General features: G+C 42.3%; 1 protein-coding gene across 1 annotated transcript in view; it reads left to right on the top strand.

The window, feature by feature from the left end:
- The window catches only part of RXFP2 (relaxin family peptide receptor 2), a 74,226-nt gene that overhangs the window by 20,897 nt on the left and 30,491 nt on the right, over nt 1–22,838 (top strand). The window contains 6 exon segments of the mRNA XM_004386033.1: nt 5,783–5,888; nt 7,203–7,274; nt 11,999–12,070; nt 14,406–14,477; nt 16,444–16,515; nt 19,205–19,276. Coding sequence (XP_004386090.1) covers nt 5,783–5,888; nt 7,203–7,274; nt 11,999–12,070; nt 14,406–14,477; nt 16,444–16,515; nt 19,205–19,276 — 466 coding nt within the window.

A 22,838-nucleotide genomic window follows, 5' to 3' on the forward strand; every position in this document is an offset into this window, starting at 1 on the left:
TCCATTCATACTGAGTTTATGGATGGGTCTGTGATTGCAAGAATACATAGGCATTATCCAAATGCTCCACTGTTACTCTACAGCAAAGATGGAAAGATACGGGGCCCGGGAAACCAGAATACTGGAAGAGAAATACCCCGAAGGGACTGAGGACAATGTTAACACGTGGTGAAAAATGCAACCAATGTCTCTGAACAATCGGTGTAGTCATTGTTAAACGGGAACATAATGTGCTGTGTAAACTTTCACCGAAAACACAGTAAAATATTATTTAAAAAAAAAAAAGACTATACAGCCATTGAATAGCTATGAGAAACCGTCAAGCTTTGCTTCCTCTGAATTGCTTTCTTCAGCAACGACATCGAGGGGTGACTCTGTGCCAGCCCCAGCTTCCACACTGCGAACACACTGCAGACTGCGAGGTGACCCCAGCCCACAGCACCTCTCACTGTAGCCAGAAACGCGCATCTGTAAACAACAGTGACGACGCAGTCTGAGTTCCCCAGTGGAGGGGCGGTGTGTGCGCGAAGGGCCACAGGAGCCTCTGGGAAGAAATGATGGCTGCGCCAGGGGTGGAAATGATTCAAAGGGAAGAGGGCATTCGAGATGGACTTGGATGTCCCAGAGCCCTGCTGGTCAAGAACTCAACTGCTAACCCAAAGGTCGGCAGTTCGAGTCCATCAGCTGTTCCTCGGACACCCTATGAGGGCAGTTCAGTTCTGCCCTATAGGGTTGCCATGACTCGGAATCCACTGGACAGCAGTGGGTTTCAAAGTCCCGGCCTGGAGGGGAGGGCGAGAGGCCGTGAGATTAGCCAAGCCCTGAAGCGGGGAAGCGCAGTGCAAGCTCCAAAGTGCCTTCTCCCAACGGGTCTGAGTGCTGGAGGTGAAGAATGGGAGCTGAACCTAGAGTCCTGGGCGCACACTTCGAAGTTTGGACTCTATCCTGTAGATAGAATGATGTATATGTACATACGTACACAGGCCCCTGGTGGCGCAGTCGTTAAGAGCTCAGCTGCTAACCAAAAGATCGGCAGTTCGAATCCAACAGCTGCTCCTTGGAAACCCTATGGGGCAGCTCTACCCTGTCCTCTAGGGTCGCTATGAGTTGGAATCAACTCGACGGCAACGGGTTACGGGATACATTATATACATAATGTATTAATACATGGAAACTTTGGTGACGTAGTGATTATGAGCTATGGCTGCTAACCAAAAGGTCAGTAGTCTGAATCCACCAGGTGCTCACTGGAAACCCTATGTACATAGAGTTATGTATATGTGTATGCAATTACATACATACACCAGTATTTATCTATATTATAAATGAAGGCGCCCTGGTGGCACAACCACTAAGCATTAGGCTGCTAACCGAAAGGTTGGCAGTTTGCACCCACCCAGCGGCTCTGCAGGAGAAAGACCTGGCGATCTGCTCCCATCAAGATTACAGCCCAGGAAACTCTATGGGGCCAGTTCTACTCTGTCACATGGGGTCACTATGAGTCAGAATTAACTCAATGGCATCCAACAACAATAACATATATTTAATATATATATTATTAAGGAGCCCTGGTGTCGCAGTGGTTAAGCACTCAGCTGTTAACCAAAAGGTGGGCGGTTCAAACTCACCAGCCGCTCTAAGGGAGAAAGATGTGGTAGTCTGCTCCCAAAAAGATTAGAGCCTTGGAAACCCTGTGGGGTAGTTCTGCTCTGTCCTATACGATCATTATAAGTCAGAATTGACTCAACAGCAACTGATTTTTATATATATTGTTAATATACGATATATGCACATATATTAAGGTATGTGTGTAATTGCATATACATTTGCATTACATAATATATATACATTATATATGTGTATTAATGCATTATGTAATGTATATATATTATATACTATACTAACAGTATACTATACACTTTATAATACCAGTTACCAGTATATTATACGCTTGATTATACATATTATGTATAAAAATTAGATACTAGAAAGGATATGATTAAAAACAAACAGGAAGTTCTTATATTTTCTTCCTGAATGACTTCCTGAAAGTTCTAGTGTTTTCCTCCTGCTGTCTTGCACCCATCCCATTATGAAGATCACTGCTCACACATGGGCAACCCTTTTTGTTTGTTTCCGTTTTTTAATGAAGAGGAAGAAAGAAGCACGTGATCAGAAATGGACTTTAGAAAGATTCTTTCACCAGAAGTGCAGAGAATGGATCAGAGCAACAGGGCTCCACCCGGGGTAACTGTCCCCAGAGGACATCTGACAATGTCTGGGGACATTTTTGGTTGTCACAACTGGGGGCTGCTCCTGGCATCTAGAGGGTAGAGGCCAGGGATGCTGTTAACCATCCTACAGTGCACAGGGCACCTCCTTGTAACAAGAATTATCCAGCCCAAATGTCAATCATTTGGAGGCTGAGAAACCCTGGATTAGAGGAAAAAAACGGTGAAAAAGATACTGATTATTATGCGTATCGCAATGCTCCAGACAAGTACTAAGGGGCTAAGCCGAGCAAATAACAATGGGGAGAGTGAGGTACAGAGAAGAAGAGATATTGCAGAAGAAGAACCCACAGAGCTTGGAGCGTGACTGGCTTGGAGGTGGGGAAGGGTCAGAGTTGTGCCTACATGGCTGGTTTAGGCAACAGGCCCCAGACTGGGCTATACGAACACTCTTGTTGGCAAACACTGTATTTTTACACTGATAACACGAGTGTTATACTTTTTTTTTTTGCCAACTGTGCCCTACCATCCCCAAGATATTTTCATAAGCACTCTATGGAATTCTTTTTCATGTTGCTTTAAAAAAAAAAACTAGCCTAGCACGCTTATGGGGAGAGGACTCAGTTGGCAAAGAAATGTGTAACAGGTTATTTTCGTAAAAATACAGTACTTGTTTCCAATTATGGTTTTCAATCTAATAATGTAACCACTTTTCTCAATGTCCACAAGCATTGAAGTAAACATACTGAAGTTATCTTTAGCAAGAGGAGCTAATTAGCCTATTAGAATATTTTTCCAAAACATTATATACTAAGAAACATCTTTTGCATTAAGTAGGTACTCAATAAATGCCAGGTTGAATTTACTAAAATCCAATGAAATGTATTTTAAAAATAAAGTCTGGATAAAAATGATCTAAAAGAAACAGGGCAATTGGAAAGAACTTGTAATCGGATTTAAATAAATAATAATAAAATATACACTTGAAATTCCCCAAGAAATTTGCAAGACAGACCAGGCTAACCTACTAGAAGAAATCCACATTTGTGCCCATTCCAAAGAAAGGTGATCCAACAGAAGGTGGAAGTTGTCGAACAGTATCATTAATATCACACACAAGTAAAATTTCACTGAAGATAATTAAAAAATGGTTCCAGCAGTACATCAACAGTGAACTGCCGGAAATTCAAACCAGATTCAGAAGAGGACGTGGAACAAGGGATATCATTGCTGATGTCAGATGGATCCTGGCTGAAAGCAGAGAATACCAGAAAGATGTTCATCTGTGTTTTATTGACTATGAAAAGGCATTTGACTGCGTGGATCATAACAAATTATGGATAACATTGTGAAGAATGAGAATACCAGAACATTTAATTGTGCTCATGTGGAACCTGTACACAGACCAAGAGGCAGTCATTCGACCAGAACAAGGGGATACTCCATGGTTTAAAGTCAGGAAAGGTGTGCGTAGGGGTTGTATCATTCTACCATACTTATTCAATACATATGCTGAGCAAATCATCTGAGAAGCTGGACTGTATGAAGAAGAACGGGGCATCAGGAATGTAGGACAACTCATTAATAACCTGCAATATGCAGATGAAACTACCTTGCTTGCTGAAAGTAAAGAGGACTTGAAGCACTTACTGATGAAAATCAAAGACCACAGCCTTCAGTACGGATCACACCTCAACATAAAACAAAAATCCTCACAAGTGGACCAATAAGCAACATCATGATAAATGGAGAAAACACTGAAATTGCCAAGGATTTCATTTTACTTGGAGCCACAATCAACGCCCAAGAAGCTGCAGGTAAGAAATCGAAAGACTCACGCAAATCTGCTGCAAAAGACCTCTCTGAAGTGTTAAAAAGCAGAGGTGTCACTCTGAGGACTAAGGTGTGCCTGATCTAAGCCTGGCATTTTCAATCGCCTATATGCATGCGAAAGCTAGACAATGAATAAGGAAGACCAAAGAAGAATTGACGCGTAAATCATAGTGTTGGCGAAGAATACTGAATATACCATGGACTGCCAAAAGAACAAACAAATCTGTCTTGGAAGAAGTACAGCCTGAATGCTCCTTAGAAGCAAGGATGACTTGACTTCGTCTCGTGTACTTTGGACATGTTATCAGGAGGGACCAGTCCCTGGAGAAGGACATCATGCCTGGTAAAGTAGAGAGTCATCAAAAAAGAGGAAGACTCAACGAGATGGATTAACACAGTGGCTGCAACGATGGGCTCAAGCATAACAACAATTGTGAGCATGGCGCAGGACTGGGCAGTGTTTAGTTCTGTTGTACCTGGGACGCTGTGAGTCAGAACGGACTCGATGGTACTTAACAATAACAACAATAAATTTGAAAATAACTCTCACTTGTTAGCTTCAAGACAAATATCCAGTGGTCAAGAGGCAAAAATCAAAGGCTCCATATGCTCTATCACACTCTTTCTTTCTCTCCTCCCTTTTGTTCACTCTCTCTCTCACTTTTAAGTGCACCACACACAAGCAAAACACACAGACACACACACACGCACACACACACACGTTGATTGTCCAAAGAACCAAACTGGCCTGGAGTCTCCATTATTTCTCACTCCTTTATACACCATTATGTTAATAACTAGGAGTTCCTGGGTGGGTTAACGTGCTCAGCTGCTAACTGAAAGGCTGGACTTTGAGTTCACCCAGAGGCACCTTGGAAAAAAGGCCTGGCAATCTATTTCTGAGAAATCAGCCATTGGGAACCCTATGGGGCCCTGTCCTACTCCGACACACGTGAGGTCGCCATGAGTTGGAGCCAACTCGACAGCGACTGGTTTATCTTTACAGTCAATTATATGAGGTCCTTCAAAGTAAATTCTGAAGCCTTTCTCCTTCTTCCAAATGCTTCAGTTAGGTGTATCTTTGGTTTTCTCAGCTTTATAGTTTCTCTACAACTTTAACCTTCCACTTTTAACTCCCTAGTAATGAAAAGCAAATAGCCCAATGAAAGGAACACAGCTCCACTCTCCAGATATCTGACTTGATTGAAACCAGTAAGTTGCAATAATGGCTACAACAGAGCCTATGTCTAACCCTTCTCAGCTCTAAGAAAAGTTTGAAAGGGGAAAACAATTGAATTTCATTTTAATCAACAAGGATTTATTGCATAACTCTTTTGTGCAATCGAATTGAAATTAAATTGAACTGAGTCAATCGTCATTAAGATTGTCAAAATCATACCATGTTTTCCAATGAGGAGAACTTTATCTGCTTCATTATATGCTTTTATGATATTTAAACATTTCTGTGGCTTCCTTCGAATCTCCTCTTATATGCGTCTGATACCCACTGAAAACCAGAATTGAGATAAACACCACATGAGCCTATAGTTAATTAGGAGAGAATCCTTGTTTGCTTTTGTTAGGAGCCTGAATAAGTCCGTTAAACAGATGTAAATTTTACGCATTCAATGATAAAAGAACAATGTCAGTTAGAATAAAGTTGTACTTAGAAATGTATTTTTTTTTCCCTAGTGAGATCTTTCTTTTTTCTTCCTTAGTTCTAAACCAATACCCACACCACTGTGACTGCAAAGAAACTGAACTGCAATGTATAAATGCTGACTTCATATCTGTGCCAAGGATTGCCAGCAATGTGACGTTACTGTGAGTAGAACTCAATTATGTATATTTGTCCCTAAAGTCACACGAAAACCAAGAGAACTCCAATCTCTCTTTGTCCTGTTTCATGCTACTTACATATTAGCAAAATAATAGATAGAGAAATGGATGGATGGATGATAAATACATAGATAAATACATAGATAGCTGTCATCGAGTTGATTCCAACTCATGGCAACCTCATGTACAACAGAACAAAACATTGCCCAGTCCTGCCTGCATCGTTCTCTCCATCACTGGTGTCTTCAAGTTCATCGCTGTGGCTGTTGTGTCAATCCATCTCACTGAAGGTCTCCCTTGCCCTCATTGGCCCTCTACTTCACCAAACACGATGCCCTTCTCCAGCCATTGATCCCTCCTAATGGTGTGTCCAAAGCAAATGAGTTAGACAACGTTCTGTTGTGATCCATAAGGTTTCCATTGGCTAATTTTCAGAAGCAGCCAGCCAGGCCTTTATTCCTGTCTGTCTTAGACTAGAAGTTCCACTGAAACCTGTTCACCATGCTGGTATTTGAAATACCAGTGGTACAGGTTCCAGCATCCTAGCAACGTGCAAACCACCGCGGGATGATCAAGTGACAGACAGGTGGTGGGGCAAAATGATGGATCCTTCTTTTAAAGCCATCAGCCGTCAGAGAACTATACATGTTACCTCTTCGGGAGAAAGATGTTTTAAACACTGTAGATTGGATTCGCCAGGTTATCATTTAACTCACAAACCTCTGTGGTCTGGAGTTTTATTTTCAATTACTTTCTGATTTATATATTATTGCTGATATGTCCCAACTGAAATTAAAAAAGAAAGGAAGAGAGAAAAGAAAGAAAATCACTCACTCATCCTGGTATATTATTTTTAATGGGTTAGTTTGTCCAAGATCTCAAAGGTGTTAGAGATCGATGGGGCACGTTTTCCAAACTCTCATTAATTGTTTTGAGAGCCTTGGGGAATTGGCAGTCATGCCGTAACGGGGATGTATAGGCTGATGATCAACTTTTTAAAATTATCGTTGGCTTTCGGTTGTTGTGTTTCATTAAATTATTCAGAGAGTAAAAGAAAAAAAGTTAAATTATCAGCATAGAGCTTCCAGTCTATTATACTGTCCGGCTAAACTTGTCAAACATTTGCAAATATCTTTAATTTTGGCTTTATGAACTTATTATTTTCCCATGGAAAAAATTTTAGTTATTACTGTCGATTTCAAATGATCGTTGAGTATTGTGGAGCGGTATCAAATATTTTCTTCTCAAGCATGCAGCTTCTATGAACGAGTAATGAAATCCGCTTTACATGTCATTTAGGTCTCTTAAGAAAAACAAAATCTACAGTCTTCCAGATAAAGTTTTCATCAAGTATACAGAGCTTAAAAATATGTAAGTAGCTATTAAGAGCATACTTACGAGAAAACCCTCGTAATGTTTTGCTTAAAATGTTTTTGATCTAAAAGTAAACTGAAATACAAAGTTGATTAACTTTATTGTTAAATTTATTTTTCTAAATGCACTGAATATTAAGATTAGAAGATGGATCATTTAAAAGTACCTTATCTTTCCAGTTCCTAATTTAAAGCAGCTGAATCGATTTTGTTTAAACTTTTTTTAGACAGCGAAATTGGAGTTGAGATCAAACATCTCAGTTTAAAAAAAATTATCTCCTGAAGACTTCTTTGAACCAAAAAATAGCTTATCTTAATTAGTAAAGTACATCTGCTTTGTGCATTGTCCGCTTTTAAAGAATTATGTAGGCGAGATCAAATTGACAAGGGCAACTCGGAAGGTTGGATGGGACACTTAGGGGGCAGTGAGTTTGAGAAAATGGTGGTGGAAGAAAGTGGAAAAGGACAGCGAGAATGGTAGCACCACTTGAAGAATGTAACCAACGTCACTGAATTGGACATGTGGAAATTGCTGAAATGGTGTGTCTCCGGCTGTGTAGACTTTCACCAAAATAAATAAAGAAAAAAATACACAGTTCCATGCTTTTACTCGAGGCTATTTAAAAAACGCCATTGCTGATTCAGAGGCAGTAGTTTCACTTTTTAACTTGGAGGAAGAGCGTTAGTGTAGACAGGAAGCAATCAAATCATTTAAAACGTGTAATGATTGGACATGGACCGGCTCCCCGGGTAACAGGAGAAAACATGATTGTAGCTTAATCAGTGATATTAACATATCTGACAACAGAAAATGCCAATAAAAAAAGCATGGTTGTCGTTGTTGTTAGGTGCCGTCCAGTCGGTTCTGACTCACAGCGACCCCGTGTACGACAGAATGAAACACTGTCTGGTCCTGCGCCATCCTCACAATCCTTGTTATGCTTCAGCCCATTGTTGCAGCCACTGTGTCAATCCATCTCAGTGACGGTCTTCGTCTTTTTCACTGACCCTCTACTTTACCAAGCATGATGTCCTTCTCCAGGGACAGCTCCCTCCTGACAACATGTCCAAAGTATGTGAGACGAAGTCTTGCCATCCTTGCTTCTAATGAGCGTTCTGGTGCACTTCTTCCAGGACAGATTTGTTCATTCTTCTGGCAGTCCATGGTATATTCAATACTCTTCTCCAACACTATAATTCAAAGGGCATGATTAGCAGATAAGAAATGGTACCCAATGAGTTGCCTTGGTGGCGACTTCACACTCTTACCTCCCAGTGATTTTGCTAATTCAATAACAGCGTGAGGCTAAGTGATGTCCTCTCTATCCTGTACTGGTGCATTGGACATTTGAGAGCTAGGTGTGGGTCCTTGAGTTTATCCCTCTTAAATTTCATCCTGGAACCCTGGTGGAGCCGTGGTTAACAGCTCGGCTGCTAACTGAAAGTTTGCCAATTCAAACCCACCAGGCACTGTGCAAGAGAAAGATGTGGCAGTAAGCCTCCGTAAAGATTACAGCCTTGGAAACCCTATGGGGCAGTTCTGCTCTGTCCTGTAAGGTCACTATGAGTCAGAATTGACTCAACGGCAGTGAGTAAATGCCAGGAATCTGGACTGAATTCTGTTTGAGCAGGAAAAAGACATGCACCAAAATGTGTTTTCAGACTATACTGGGCTAATAAAGTGGGAGGAAGAGGTGGCAGTCTACTTCCGTAGAGATTTACAGCCTTGGAAACCCTATGGGGCTGCTATGAGTCAGAATCGACTTGATGGCAGTGGGTTTTAGGCTTTGGGGCTAATAAAGTTAATCTGCATTTTTAAGTTACATTGGGATATCTCTCAAAAGAGCCCAGATCTGACCTCAAGTGAGTTTCTGGTCTGGAATGTTCTAAATAGTCACTGTGGAGATTAGGCCATTTGTTGTTGTTGCTGGGTGCTGTTGAGTTGTTGCTGACTCATGGCGACCCCATGTGACAGCAGAACTGCCCCATAGGGTTTTCCAGGCTGTAATCTTTACGGGAGCAGATGGCCAGGTCTTTCTCCTGAGGAGTTGCTGGGTGGGTTGGAACTGCCAACCTTTCAGTTAGCAGTGGAGCGCTTAACCCTTGCACCACCAGGGCTCCTTCTGAGGCCATTTAGGTATTTGGTAAATTCTTAAGTCAAAATGAAATTTCAATTGCCAAATGAATTAAATGTTGCTCAAAGGATCTAAATGTTTTTACTATTGATCCGTTTATTCATTTTAATCATCTTGGAAAATGTCAGGTCTATCTGAAGTTGTGGGGGGAAGCACTTTCATATGACCTTTCAGAGAAATAAACCACAATTTATGGGATCGACTATTATAATACTTTATTACTGCTACCATGGAAACCGAGAGCAGTTCTTCTCGTGGTAACACAGGCCTTATATAAATTAGGAACTCCTTCTTAGACCGAATTCTTGTTAAATGCGACTCTTGGCAACAAAATGTAATTCAAGCAGTCGGCGTGGCTCTTGAGTATAAAATGTTGCATTAAACAATAGCCTGTAAACGTGTGTGTCATTAAAGCATTTATTTGCTTTAGTTTCAGGTACGTAAATTCCTGGTGTTTCTGCTCGAAAGGTCCTTAACAGCTGAAACAGCAGGAATTCATGAACCAGTAAGTTATTCTTAGAAAAGTCATTCCATGTAAGGTATATTCAGTGGGCTCAGGTCTCAGCTCTGAATAAAAAGAGGACACTTGCCAAACTGTCGTGTTTCCAAATCTTCCCTCACATACATCAGGCTGCTATTCTGAAAGCAGAAAGGAGATCCTGGGGACCAAGCTAAAACTGAGCAACCTAAATCTGAGACACGAGACTAGGAGCTCTGACGCTCTCTTTAGGGTGGCAGCAAGCCCGCTAAACAGAACTTGAGTCGATTCCAACTTGTGGCAACCCCATGTGACAGAGCAGAACTGCCTCATAGGGTTTTCTAGGCTGTGATCTTTACAGGAGCAGATCGCCAGGTCTTTCTCCTGTAGAGCTGCTGGGTGAGTTCAAGCCATCAACCTCTCAGTTAGCAGCTGAGCGCTTAACCATTGCGCCACCAGGGCTCCTTAGATAGAAGGCTAGATGCTCTTTATTATTTAAGGAGTGTGAGTCTTAGTTCCTGTCAGTGAAGGCAGATTAGCTGTACGCCCTCAGGCCCTCAGGTGACCGGGACAGCTTATTGACTGTAGTCTCCCATTTGAAATAAAACAAAAGCACGAGGTCAGATTCACAACCCATGACTGCACGCATCTCTGCAAGACGTGATGACGTGTGTAGAATGTTCACTGCACTATTGAATTCATTACTGGGAATGAAATGCAAACACCACTAGTTAGTTAGTAGTGAATTTTATATTAAAGAGACACTTCACTATCCTAGGAGCCCTGGTGGCGCAGTGGTTAAAGTGCTCGGCTGCTAAGCGAAAGATTGGCAGTTCGAACCCACCAGCCACTCTGCGGGAGAAAGATGTGGCAGTCTACTTCCGTAAAGATTACAGCTTTGGAAACCCTATGGGGCAGTTCTACTCTGTCCTATAGGGTCGCTATGAGTCAGAACTGTCTCCGCGGCAATGGAGCTCTATGCCTATATCACAGTATTAAATACTTTTTCCTATTTTCATTGGTTATTGTGACATAATTTAGCATGCTAACTTTCATTATATCACTGCTAAGGCTCTGAATATGCTAAGGCAGATACCGCTCTGTGTGGGTGCACTGATTTGTAGCACAGTTTTCACCAAAAGCAGAATTTACACTGCAGTGGGAAGCACCTCCCCAAAGTCGTGCTGCAGAAAGATGGCGCTGGGATGGCAAACGGTCACTTTGTATTTCAAGCTTATTTTATAGGATCGAAATTAATGCTTTGTGTATCGCTGTGGGGTATAGTGCGTGTGCTGTGTGTTGTTGTTGGGTGCCACCAAGTCAATTTCAACTCATAGCAACAACACATGAGACGGTAGAACTGCCCCACAGGGCTTTCTAGGCCGTAATCTTTATGGAGCAGGTCGCCAGGTCTTTCTTCTGAGGAGCTGCTGGGTGGGTTCGAACCGTCAATCTTTCTTTTAGCAGCCGTGTGCTTAACCATTGTAGTGCCAACCTCTTCCATATGGTGCTACACATAGAAATCTTTGTACAGCACCTGGGGTCAAGGAATGGGTTTGTTGAGAACTGGAAGCTGATCTAGGCTTAGCCTGGCTCCCTCGAGGGCTGGGGGTGTCCGTATTCTGGCACACCTGTAACTGGGAAGCTCTACCCACTGCCACCGAGTCAGTTCCGACTCACAGCAACCCGGTAGGGCAGAGCAGAACTGCCCCATGGGGTTTTCTCACGGACCGCCTCTACCCTGCAACATGAGAAGGGAATTTTGCACTTTATAAGCTGGTTTCTCAAACATTATCTTGAAGTGAAAAAATATTTGTTGTTGTTGGGTGACATTGAGTCAATTTTGAATCACAGCGACCCCATGTGACAGAGTATGGGGTTTTCCAGGCTGGGGTTTTCTACGCTGTGGTCTTTATGGGAGCAGATTGCCAGCTCTTTCTCCATGGAGCTGCTGTGTGCATTCAAACAGCCAACCTCTCAGTTAGCAGCTGAGGGCTTAACCGTTGTACCACCAGGCCTCCTTCAAAAAAAAAAGTGAAGAAAACATTAAATAGTCTAATAAAGAACATAAACCGACATTACACGACTCTTCAATCTTATTCCTACCAGCTTTCTCCAGCATAACTGTATCAGACACATATCCAGGAAAGCATTTTTTGGATTATGTAAACTGCAAATACTGTGAGTAACTCCTTTATCATTATATTATGGGTATGATTTTAAGAATAGAGTGAAAGAGTAGACTAGTGTTTTTTACGGGTTTGACTGGGTTGTAGAGAAATGGGAGGAAGAGGTTATCACAGAGTGCTTAGATGAGCAGGTACTGAAAGCATTGCTACAGGATTCCCACTGTCACCCAAAGACGGTGATAAAGGCTCTTCTTAACCTTGCCTTCTCCAGCTTGGGTCACTTCACAACATTTTAGCATTTTATTTTTTTCTAACACTTGCTAACTTATAATATAACATAATATAAAATATGATATAACATAGTATAGTATAATATAATGCAATACAACACAACAATATATTTGATTATTTTATAACATTATTTCATTTTACTTGGATCCACAATCAACACTCATGGAAGCAGCAGTCGAGAAATCAAACAATGCATTGCATTGGGCAAATCTTCTGCAAAAGACCTCTTTAAAGTGTTAAAAAGCAAATTTGTCACCTTGAGGACTAAGGCGCGTCTGACCCAAGCCCTGGTGTGTTCAGTCACCTCATACGCACGTGAAAGCTGGACAATGAACAAGGAAGAGCCCAAAGAAGAACTGATGCATGAATTATAGTGTTGGTGAAGAATACTGAATATACCACGGACTGCCAGAAGAATGAACAAATCTGTCTTGGAAGAAGTACAGCCAGAATGCTCCTTAGAAGGGAGGATGGTGAGACTTGGTCTCACGTAGTTTGGAGTTGTTATCAGGAGGGACCAGTCCCTGGAGAAGGACACCATGCTTGGTAAAGTAGAGGGTCATCGAAAAAGAGGAAGACCCTCGATGAGATGGATTGACACAGTGGCTGCAACAATGGGCTCAAACATAGCAGTAATTGTGAGGACGGCGCAGGACCAGGCAGAGTTTCATTCTGTCATACATAGGGTTGCTATGAGTTGGAACCGACTCGACAGCACCTAACAACAACAAATATTGTACTATACAAATAGTCCTCAACTTATGACGTATTCAAGCTAGCAACAAACCGCGCTTACAGCTGTCTTTTTTTTCTTTTTTTGTACATCTTATCATTAGTAATATGTACTACATACAATGTTGCAGCTCATAATTTGTTGATATTATGATTCTCAGATGTTCACTCACAGATGTTCAGAGATCAGATTTGTAAAGATACTGATAATAAAAGGCAATAATAATGAAAACTAAAAAACAGATATTCAACTTATATCAGAACCGACTTATAACGGAGTCTTCCGAATGGAACCGCATCATTAAGTTGTGGGCTGCCTATATCATATCATGTCATGTTATGACATGTCTTGTCCCATAATATCATATCATATATCATATCACATCATATTATGGAGCCCTGGTAGCACAACAGTTAAACACTTGGTTGCTAACCGAAAGGTCAATGGTTTGAACCCCCCGGCAGCTCTGCAGGAGGAAGACCTGGTGATCTGCTCCTGTAAAGATCACAGTCTCGGAAACCACATAAAGAAAAAACAAAAAACTCATTGCTGGAGAGTTGATTCCAACTCACAGTGACCCTACAAGACGAGCAGAACTGCCCCCATAGGGTTTCTCAGGCCGTAATTTTTATGGAAGCAGACTGCCACGTCTTTCTCCCACAGAGTGGCTGGTGGGTCCGAACTGCTGACCTTTTTGCTGAGCACTGCACTACCCCAGGCTCCTTAGGAAGCCCTATGGGGTAGTTCTGTTCTGTCACATGGGGTCACCATGAGTCAGAATCGACTCAAATGTACCTAACAATAACAGTATATGTATTATATTGTTACTCTTATCTTTGTTACATTACATTACATTATATTCTATTTGAGTACAAGAATATGATAACTCAATATGTGGAGTGCTTTTGTCCTCTTTGGTCACATCCTTGTTAGACTAGCATTTTTAGTTAGCGAGTGTTAAAAAAAATAAAATGCAAAAGTGTTGTGAAGTGACTTAAGCTGGAAAAGACAAGGTTAAGAAGATCGTTTATCACCGTCTTCAGGTGAAGGTAGGACTCTTTTAGCAATGCTTTCAGTGTACTAGCTCATCTAAGTACTTGGTGATACCACATAGTATTGCATTTTATTATCCTGATAGGTGATTTTTGCGCTTCTCTGGCCCTGGCGCGGTGCTGCACGCCCTGTGCTGTGGGTGCTTGTGTCTCCTGGCCCTTCCTTGCTTTGTTTCTCCCTCTGCTCGTCCCGCAGCGCTCTTTCAGAACGGATGTCCGCACACTCTGTTGTCACCGTCAGCGGCTCACATCCCCACTGTGTGTGACTGAGATGGAGTCTGCATCTGCCTCCCTGCCTGTGCTGTTTGCAGGTAGCTCAGTCACAACTACATTACCACTCTCAGACCCGGAGAATTCAAGGATTTACGTCATCTAACTTGGCTGTATTTTAGCTTTTATATCCCCTATTAACAGTCATAGTCTTAAGGATATAGAACAGTGCTATTTATGTGTCTTATTTATTATACTTACTTTTCTGATTGTCACAATCAGAAGTGATTTACCCAAGAAATTCAGACAATGGCATGCTTTTTTAGGCAGCCTTCTGGGACCAGCAGTAGGCTTGCTAAGCCATCCATCCATCCATCCATCCGTCCGTCCATCCATCCATCCATCCACGTCCACCTGGAAAGACTTCTCAGTCTTGGCACTGTTGACATTTTGGGCTCAATAATTCTCTGTCGTGGGGACTGACCTTTGCATTGTAGGAGGTTCTGCAGTATCCCTGGCCTCTACCCACTGGATGCCAATAACATCCTCTCCCCACTTGGGACAACCAAGTGTCCCCAGACATTACCAAATGACTCCTGGAGCCAAAAATGCCCTCTGTAGACCACCACTAACAGAGAAAGTGAGCAAGTTAAGGGCGATCTGATTTGCAGAACATTTATAGAAGAGTCTGGAAATATGATCTCTCCTGGTGGGTCAGATTCTCCGCTGAGCCACCAGCTCCATCCCAAAAAGTCCTGCATGGAGCCTCCTGTAGACACCTGTGCTTCCAGCAGGAAAGTGACCCAAAGCGCAGCTACACAGCTCATGTTAGTTTGCCCATTTTCTGGAAGTCGGCCAGGCCTTGTTGAAAACCCAGGGTTTGGGCTTCACCAAGACCCTTCCGTACGCCCTGGCCCTGCTGCTTCATCTTAGGCAGGCTTCTCAGTCTCCCTAGACCTCTTTCCTCACCTGTAGACTATAACCATCATTCCTTTTCAAGGGGTCTCGTGAGACTCATGTCACATAACACACACAGGGAGCCACGTACAGGGCACCTGGCACAGTGAAGCTTGTGAGAGCCGGGGCTCCCCGGGACTGCCTTGTCTGTCTCGGTCTCAGAAGTTTTCCGCCTTTGACGGGATGCAGTCTTGCCACTTTTCCATAGTGCGTTTTAGCAGAAAATATTTGAGTTTTCTTTCTCTGACAGGTTTCTGCTTACACGGGTTCCGGCTTTCACAGGTTTTACTGTATATAGTAGGTGGTCAGTGTGAGCTCAGTGTGAGCACCCTTCTCTCAGTCCTGGCCTCACAGACCCCTGAGGGTAAGAGGAATTATTACCTGCCTTCAAAAGCAAACAGGGAAAACGAGGTACATTTCACTTTAGTCTCATTTCTTCTAATTGAAATACTATATACATATCGTTAAAGACAGATTTACATATATAAATATTTTCATTCTTTCACCCTCAAAGCTCTCTAAAAATAATTGCATTGAGTCTATTCCAACTCATGGTGACCCTATGTACGTCAGAGCAGAACTGTGCTCCACAGGGTTTTCAATGGCCGATTTTTCAGGAGTAGTTCACCAGGTCTTTCTTCCAAGGTGCCTCTGGCTAGATTGAACCTCTAACCTTCCAGTTGGCAGCCGAGTGCATTAACTGTTTGCACCACCCAGGGGCTCCCAAAGCTCTTTAGTGGCTGCTCACCATCCATTCAGTTGTTTGTGAAGACTCGATCCAATACATCGTTCAAACACCCCGAGACCGGAGAAGCTTTGTGGTTTCCTAAGAGTTCTGTTTCCCATCATTCTTCAGTCACTCACTCAGTAGGTCAAAACATTAACTTAGCTATCTGGACCCCAGGTCTCCATAATGTGGGTCATCAAGTCCAGTGGGAGCTGGGTGCGGGGAGAGAAAACAGACAATCAGGGTATGAGTTGATGATGGCTTTGATGGGGTGCTGTGGGAAATTGGAGGAAGAGCTGGTCCAACTAAAAGGTGACGGAGCCCAGCCTGGGAGGGCACAAACGAGCAAGGTGGGTGTATGTGGGAGGGAGCATCCTCACGGGCCTTTTATTTCTCTCCAATTGTATTTCACAAATGTCTCTGACATTGGAATGTTTGCGGTATGTTCTTTTCAGAATTCTAGATGAAAACCCCATAGCCAGAATCTCACAGCGGTCATTTGCTGGATTGAATTCTTTGTTCTTCCTGTAAGTATTTATCTGCCGTTTGGTGCATCTGTCTGTAAATTGCAATGACATCTGTCTTAGTCACCTAGTGCTGCCCTAACAGAAGTACCATAAGTGGATGGTTTTAACAGAGAAATTTATTGTCTTCACAATCCAGTAGGCTACAAGTCCAAATTCAGGGCATCAGCTCCAGGAAAAGGCTCTCTCTCTCTGTCGGCTCTGGAGAAAGGTCCTTGTGATGTCTCAGTCTTTCCTTGGTCTGGGAGCATCTCGGCACAGGAACCTCAGGTCCAAAGGACGCGCTCTGCTCCCAGCACTGCTTTCTTGGTGGTGTGAGGTTCCCATGTGTCTCTGCTCGCTTCTGTCTTTTATATCTCAAAAGAGATTGCATTAAGACCCTGATCTTGTCAACCTCATCAGTATAACCTCATCACAGTGATAGAATTTACAACACATGAGGAGATCACATATAATCTCATCACAGTGATAGAGTTTACAACACATAAGGACTTCACATCAGATAACACAGTCATACAATACTGGGAATCATGACCCAGCCAAGCTGACAGATATTTTGGGGGGACACAACTCAATTCATGACAACATCTAACACTGGCTTACAAAGAGAGATTTAAAACAATAAAGTCCACTGGAATGTATTATCAGTCAAAACGGTTCCTGGATTTCCAGCCTCGGTTACTGTTGCTACTTCCTGGCCCTGGTTCAAAGGGAGCAGACTGCCAAACTAGATTATAATGTGTATTTTTAGCCTACTTGCTGATTTTTTTTTTTTTTTCCGGGAGGGTCCTGTTTAATTTCTTTTAGTCCACAGGCACATTTTTAACAATAATATTTATTGTGTTTACAGTGGAAGTTTACACAGCAAATTAGGATCCCACTTGACAATGTCTATACTAAATGTTCAGCGACATAAATTACTGTTCCCACAATGTGTCAACATTTCTTTCTGGTTGTTCCATTTCCAGTATTCTAGTTTCCCTGCCCCCTTATCTCCTCATCTCTGTTTTAGAGTGATTGTTCGTTCACCTTTTGGTCTCATATAGATGCTTTTTTAATGGAGTACCATACTCACGGGTAATATCCTTTATTTTGTGTGCCAACACGTTGTTTTGCTGAAAGGTGACCTCAGGGCATAGTTTTAGTAAAGGTTTAAAGAGTATCTCGGGGCAAGAGTCTCAGGGAGCCCTCTGGTCTCAACGGGTCCAGGAGGTCTGGACTTCTTAAGAATTTGAGTTCTGCTCCCCATTTTTCTCTCAGGTACATTTTTATTTGCAGAGATTGGCCAAAGATAGTGTTCATTTTTATCTCCTAACCAAAAAACAGAACAAAACAAAAAACAAATCAGTTGCCGTGGAGTTGATTCCGATTCATGGCAACCGTATGTGTGTCAGAGCAGAACTGTGCTCCACAGCGTTTTCATGTCTGCGACCTCTTCAGAAGGAGATTTCCATGACTTTCTTCCACGGCACCTCTGGGGGGGTTCCAACTGCCAACTAACCTTTCAGTTAGTAGCCCAGTGCTTAACTATGTGTGCCACCCAAACCAGAAAAACCAAAACCACTGCCATTGAGTTGATTCTGACTCAAACCGACCCTATAGGACAGAGTAGAACTGCCTCATTGCATTTCCAAGGAGCAGCTGGTGGATTTGAATTGCCAACCTTTTGGTTAGCAGCCAAGTTATTAACCACTGCCCCACCAGGGCTCCCTGTGCCACCCAGGGACCCCTTTTATCTCTTAACTGACGTTTAAATCTGATAGACATGCCGACGAGTTCAGCTCCCACTATGACTTTTCATAAGGGAAAACGCGCTTTGGCCTGGTGAGAGTCAGTGAACATTCCAAAATCTTTGTCCTGCCCACCAACCTCTTCCCACTGTTTATCAATACACTAGAAAGATTTGCCAGAGGGGGATTATTATGTTCCTTTCCAGCTGATTGCTTAGCATAATTATTTTTCCATTTGTCAAAAGACACCACAATACTATAAATGAATCATGCAGTTTAACATGCTTACGGATTGTTTTCTTTCCCCAAATCCCCGTTTCTTAGGTTTAATGAGATTCCAATGTGACCCTTTAATATTGTAAATGATTAATGCTTCTCTTAAGAAGAAACTTTGGATGTCTAGCGCTGCCTATGATTGTGGATCTGAAGTTTACAAGGAAAGTTAACATGACCTTCAAAATTATTACCCAATACAAACTTGTTTCATCTCCTAAAATTAAAATGCGTAATATTTATTTCTAAGTTATGCATCATACTTATGAGTTCATAGTTTCTTTGACAATATCTGCTCTCTGAGGCTTCCCATATACTTTTTTGAAGGGGTGTATATTCTTCCTTCTAATATAGCCATCTTAATATATCAGTGAACAAGCGCTGGTGGTGCAGTGGTTAAGCGCTTAACTGCTAGCCAAAAGGTCGGCAGTTCAAACCCACCAGCCACTCTGGGAGAAAGACCTGGCGATCTGCTTCCGTAAAGATTTACAGCCTTGAAAACCCTATGGAGCAATTCTACTGTCATATAGTGTCACTATGAGTTGGAATCAAATTGATGACAGCAGGTTCAGGGTTGGTTTAATACATCAGTGTTACTATGCAAGCTTCCAAACTTTGGAAACAATAATAACACTGTCCTTAAAGTGCCATGCTGCTGTGTTTCTAATCAGTATCTTCTTTGTGTAAAGGTCTATGGTTAATAACTACTTAGAAGCCCTTCCCAAGCAGATGTGTGCCCGAATGCCTGAGCTCAACTGGATGTGAGTATGCCTGTAAGATCTTAGTGATGATCTGCCCAGGTTATGGAAATTAGCCCTGAAGTTAATTCAAGATGGCATAAAAAGACTATGATTTTCTTAAGGTGCCTTGGCAGCACTACAGTTAAATGCTCGGCTGCCAACCAAAAGATCGGCGGTTCAAACTCACCCAGTGGCTCCACAGGAAGAAGACCTGGCGATCTGCTCGCATAAAGATCATAGTCTAGGAAACCCTACGGGGCAGTTCTACTCTGTCATACAGGGTTGCTATGAGTCGGAATCCACTTGACAGCACACAGCAACAATTATAACACGATCTTTCCCAAACCCAGTTCTGATCACGTTACTTCTTGGTTTAAAATCTTCTGAGCGTTTACACAGACATGAGGTAGACTTCAGCATTCCCCCCTGAGCACCTGAAAACCCAAACAAAACCCATTGCTTTCAAGTCGATTCCAACTCATAGTGACCCTATAGGACAGAGTAGAACTGCCCCCATAGAGTTTCCAGGGAGTGGCTGGTGGATTTCAATGGCCGACCTTTTGGTTAGCAGCTGAGCTCTTAACCACTGCACCACCAGGGCTCCAGATGAAGTATATTGTTGTCAGGTGCCGTCGAGTCGGTTCCAACTCAGCAACCGCATGTACAACAGAACAAAACACTGCCCAGTCCTGTGCCATCCTTGAGCCCAATGACGCAGCCACTGTGTCAGTCCATCTTGTTGAGGGTCTTCCTCTTTTTCACTGACCCCTACTTTACCAAGCATGATGCCTCCTGATAACACGTCTAAAGTATGTGAGACCAAGTCTAACTATCCTTGCTTCTAAGGAGCATTCTGGTCATACTTCTTCCAAGGCAGATTTGTTCGTTCTTCTGGCAGTCCATGGTATATTCAATATTCTTCGCCAACACCACAATTCAAAGGCGTCAATTCATCTTTGGTCTTCCTTATTCATTGTCCAGCTTTCACATGCATATGAGGTGATTGAAAACACCATGGCTTGGGTCAGGCGCACCTTAGTCTTCAAGGTGACATCTTTGCTTTTAAACACTTTAAAGAGGTCTTTTGCAGCAGATTTGCCCAGTGCAACGTGTCACTTGATTTGTTGACTGTTGCTTCCATGGGCGTTGATTGTGGATCCAAGCAAAATGAAATCCTTGACAATTTCAGTGTTTTCTCCATTTATCATGACGTTGCTTATTTGTCCAGTTGGGAGGATTTTTGTTTTATATTGAGGTGTAATCCATAAGGAAGGCTGTGGTCTTGATCTTCATCAGTAAATGCTCCAAGTTCTCTTCACTTTCAGCAAGCAAGGTTGTGTCATCTGTATAACGCAGGTTGTTAATGAGTTTTCTTCTAATCCTGATGCCCAGTTCTTCTTCATATAGTCCAGCTTCTTGGATTATTTGCTCAGCATACAGATTGAATAGGTATGGTGTAAGGACACAACCCTGATGCACAACTTTCCTGACTTTAAACTACACAGTATCCCCTTGTTCTGTTTGAACGACTGCCTCTTGATCTATGCACAGGTTCCTCATGAGCACAATTAAGTGTTACGGAATTCCCATTCTTTGCAATGTTATCCATAATTTGTTATGATCCACACAGTCAAATGCCTTTGCAGAGTCAATAAAACACAGGTAAACATCTTTCTGGTATTCTCTACTTTCAACCAGGATGCATCTAACATCAGCAATGATATCCATCATTCTATTTCCTCTTCTGAATCCAGCTTGAATTTCTGGCAGTTCCTTGTCAATACACTGCTGCTGCCACTTTTGAATGATCTTCAGCAAAATTTTACTTGCGTGTGGTATGAATGATACTGTTTGATGATTTCCGCATTCTGTTGGATCACATTTCTTGGAGACAGGCATAAATACGGATCTCTTGCCGTGGATTGGCTAAGTAGCTGTCTTCCAAACTTCTTGGCATAGACGAGTGAGCACCTGCAGTGCTGCATCTGTTTGCTGAAACATCTCAGCTGCTATTCCGCCAATCCCTGGAGGCTTGTTTTTCGCCAGTGCCTTCAGTACAGCTTGGACTTCTTCCTTCAGTATCCTCGGTTCCTGATCATATGCTACCTCCTGAAATGGATGATCGTTGACCAATTCTTTTTGGCACAGTGACTCTGTGTATTCCTTCTGTCTTCCTTTGATTCTTCCTGTGTCGTTTAATATTTTCCCCATAGAATCCTTCAATGTTGCAACTCGAGGGTTGAATTTTTTTTCACTTCTTTCATCTCGAGAAATGCCAAGCATATTCTTCCCTTTTGGTTTTCTATCTCCAGGTTTTTGCACATGTCATTATAATACTTTACTTTGTCTTCTCCAGCTGCCCTTTGAAATCTGTCCAGCTCTTCTACTTCATGATTTCTTCCTTTTGCTTTAGCTACTCGATGTTCAAGAGCAAGTTTCAGAGTCTCTTCTGATGTCTATTTTGGTCCTTTCCTTCTTTCCTGTCTTTTTAATGACCTCTTGCTTTCTTTATGAACGATGTCCTTGATGTCATTCTACAACTCGTCTGGTCTTTGGTCATTAGTGTTCAACGCATAGAATCTATTCTTGAGATGGTCTCTAAATTCAGGTGGGATATACTCGAGGTCATACTTTGGCTCTCGTGGACTTGTTCTAATTTTCTTCAGCTTCAACTTGAACTTTCATATGAGAAATTGATGGTCTGTTCTGCATTTGGCCCCTGGCCTTGTTCTGACTGATGATACCGAATTTTTCCATTGTCATTTTCCATAGATGTAGTCGATTTGATTCCTGTGTATTCCATCTCGCAAGATCCATGTGCATAGTCGCTGTTTATGTTGCTGAAAAAGGGTATTTGCAGTGAAGAAGTCATTGGTCTTACAAAATTCTATCATGCGATCTCTGGCATCACTTCTATCAGCAAGGCCATATTTTCCAACTACCTATCTTTCTTCTTTGTTTCCAACTTTCGAATTCCAATCACCAGTAATTATCTATGCATCTTGAGTGCATGTTAGATCAATTTCAGACTGCAGAAGTTGGTAAAAATCTTCAATTTCTTCCTTTTTGTCCTAAGTGGTTGGTGCATAAATTTGAATAATAGTGGTATTAACCGGTCTTCTTTGTAGGCGTATGGATATTATCCTATCACTGACAGTGTCGTACTTCAGGATAGATCTTGAAAAATGTTCTCTTGACGATGAATGCAATGCCCTTCCTCTTCAAGTTGTCATTCCCAGCATAGCAGACCACATGACTGTCTGATTCAGAAAGGCCAATACCAGTCCATTTCAGCTCGCTAATGCCTAGGATATCGATCTTTATGGGTTCCATTTCATTTCTGACTACTTCCAATTTTCCTAGATTCATACTTTCTACATTCCAAGTTCTGATTATTAATGGATGTTTGCAGATGTTTCTTCTCATTTTGAGTCGTGCCACATCAGCAAATGAAGGTCCTGAAATCTTGACTCCATCCACGTCATTAAGGTCGAGTCTACTCTGAGGAGGCAGCTCTTCCCCAGTCGTCTTTTGAGTGCCTTCCAACCTGGGGGGCTCATCTTCTGGCACGATATCAGACAGT

The sequence above is a fragment of the Trichechus manatus genome, unplaced genomic scaffold, assembly GCF_000243295.1.
Source record: "Trichechus manatus latirostris isolate Lorelei unplaced genomic scaffold, TriManLat1.0 scaffold00153, whole genome shotgun sequence".
NCBI classification, from domain to species: Eukaryota; Metazoa; Chordata; class Mammalia; order Sirenia; family Trichechidae; genus Trichechus; species Trichechus manatus.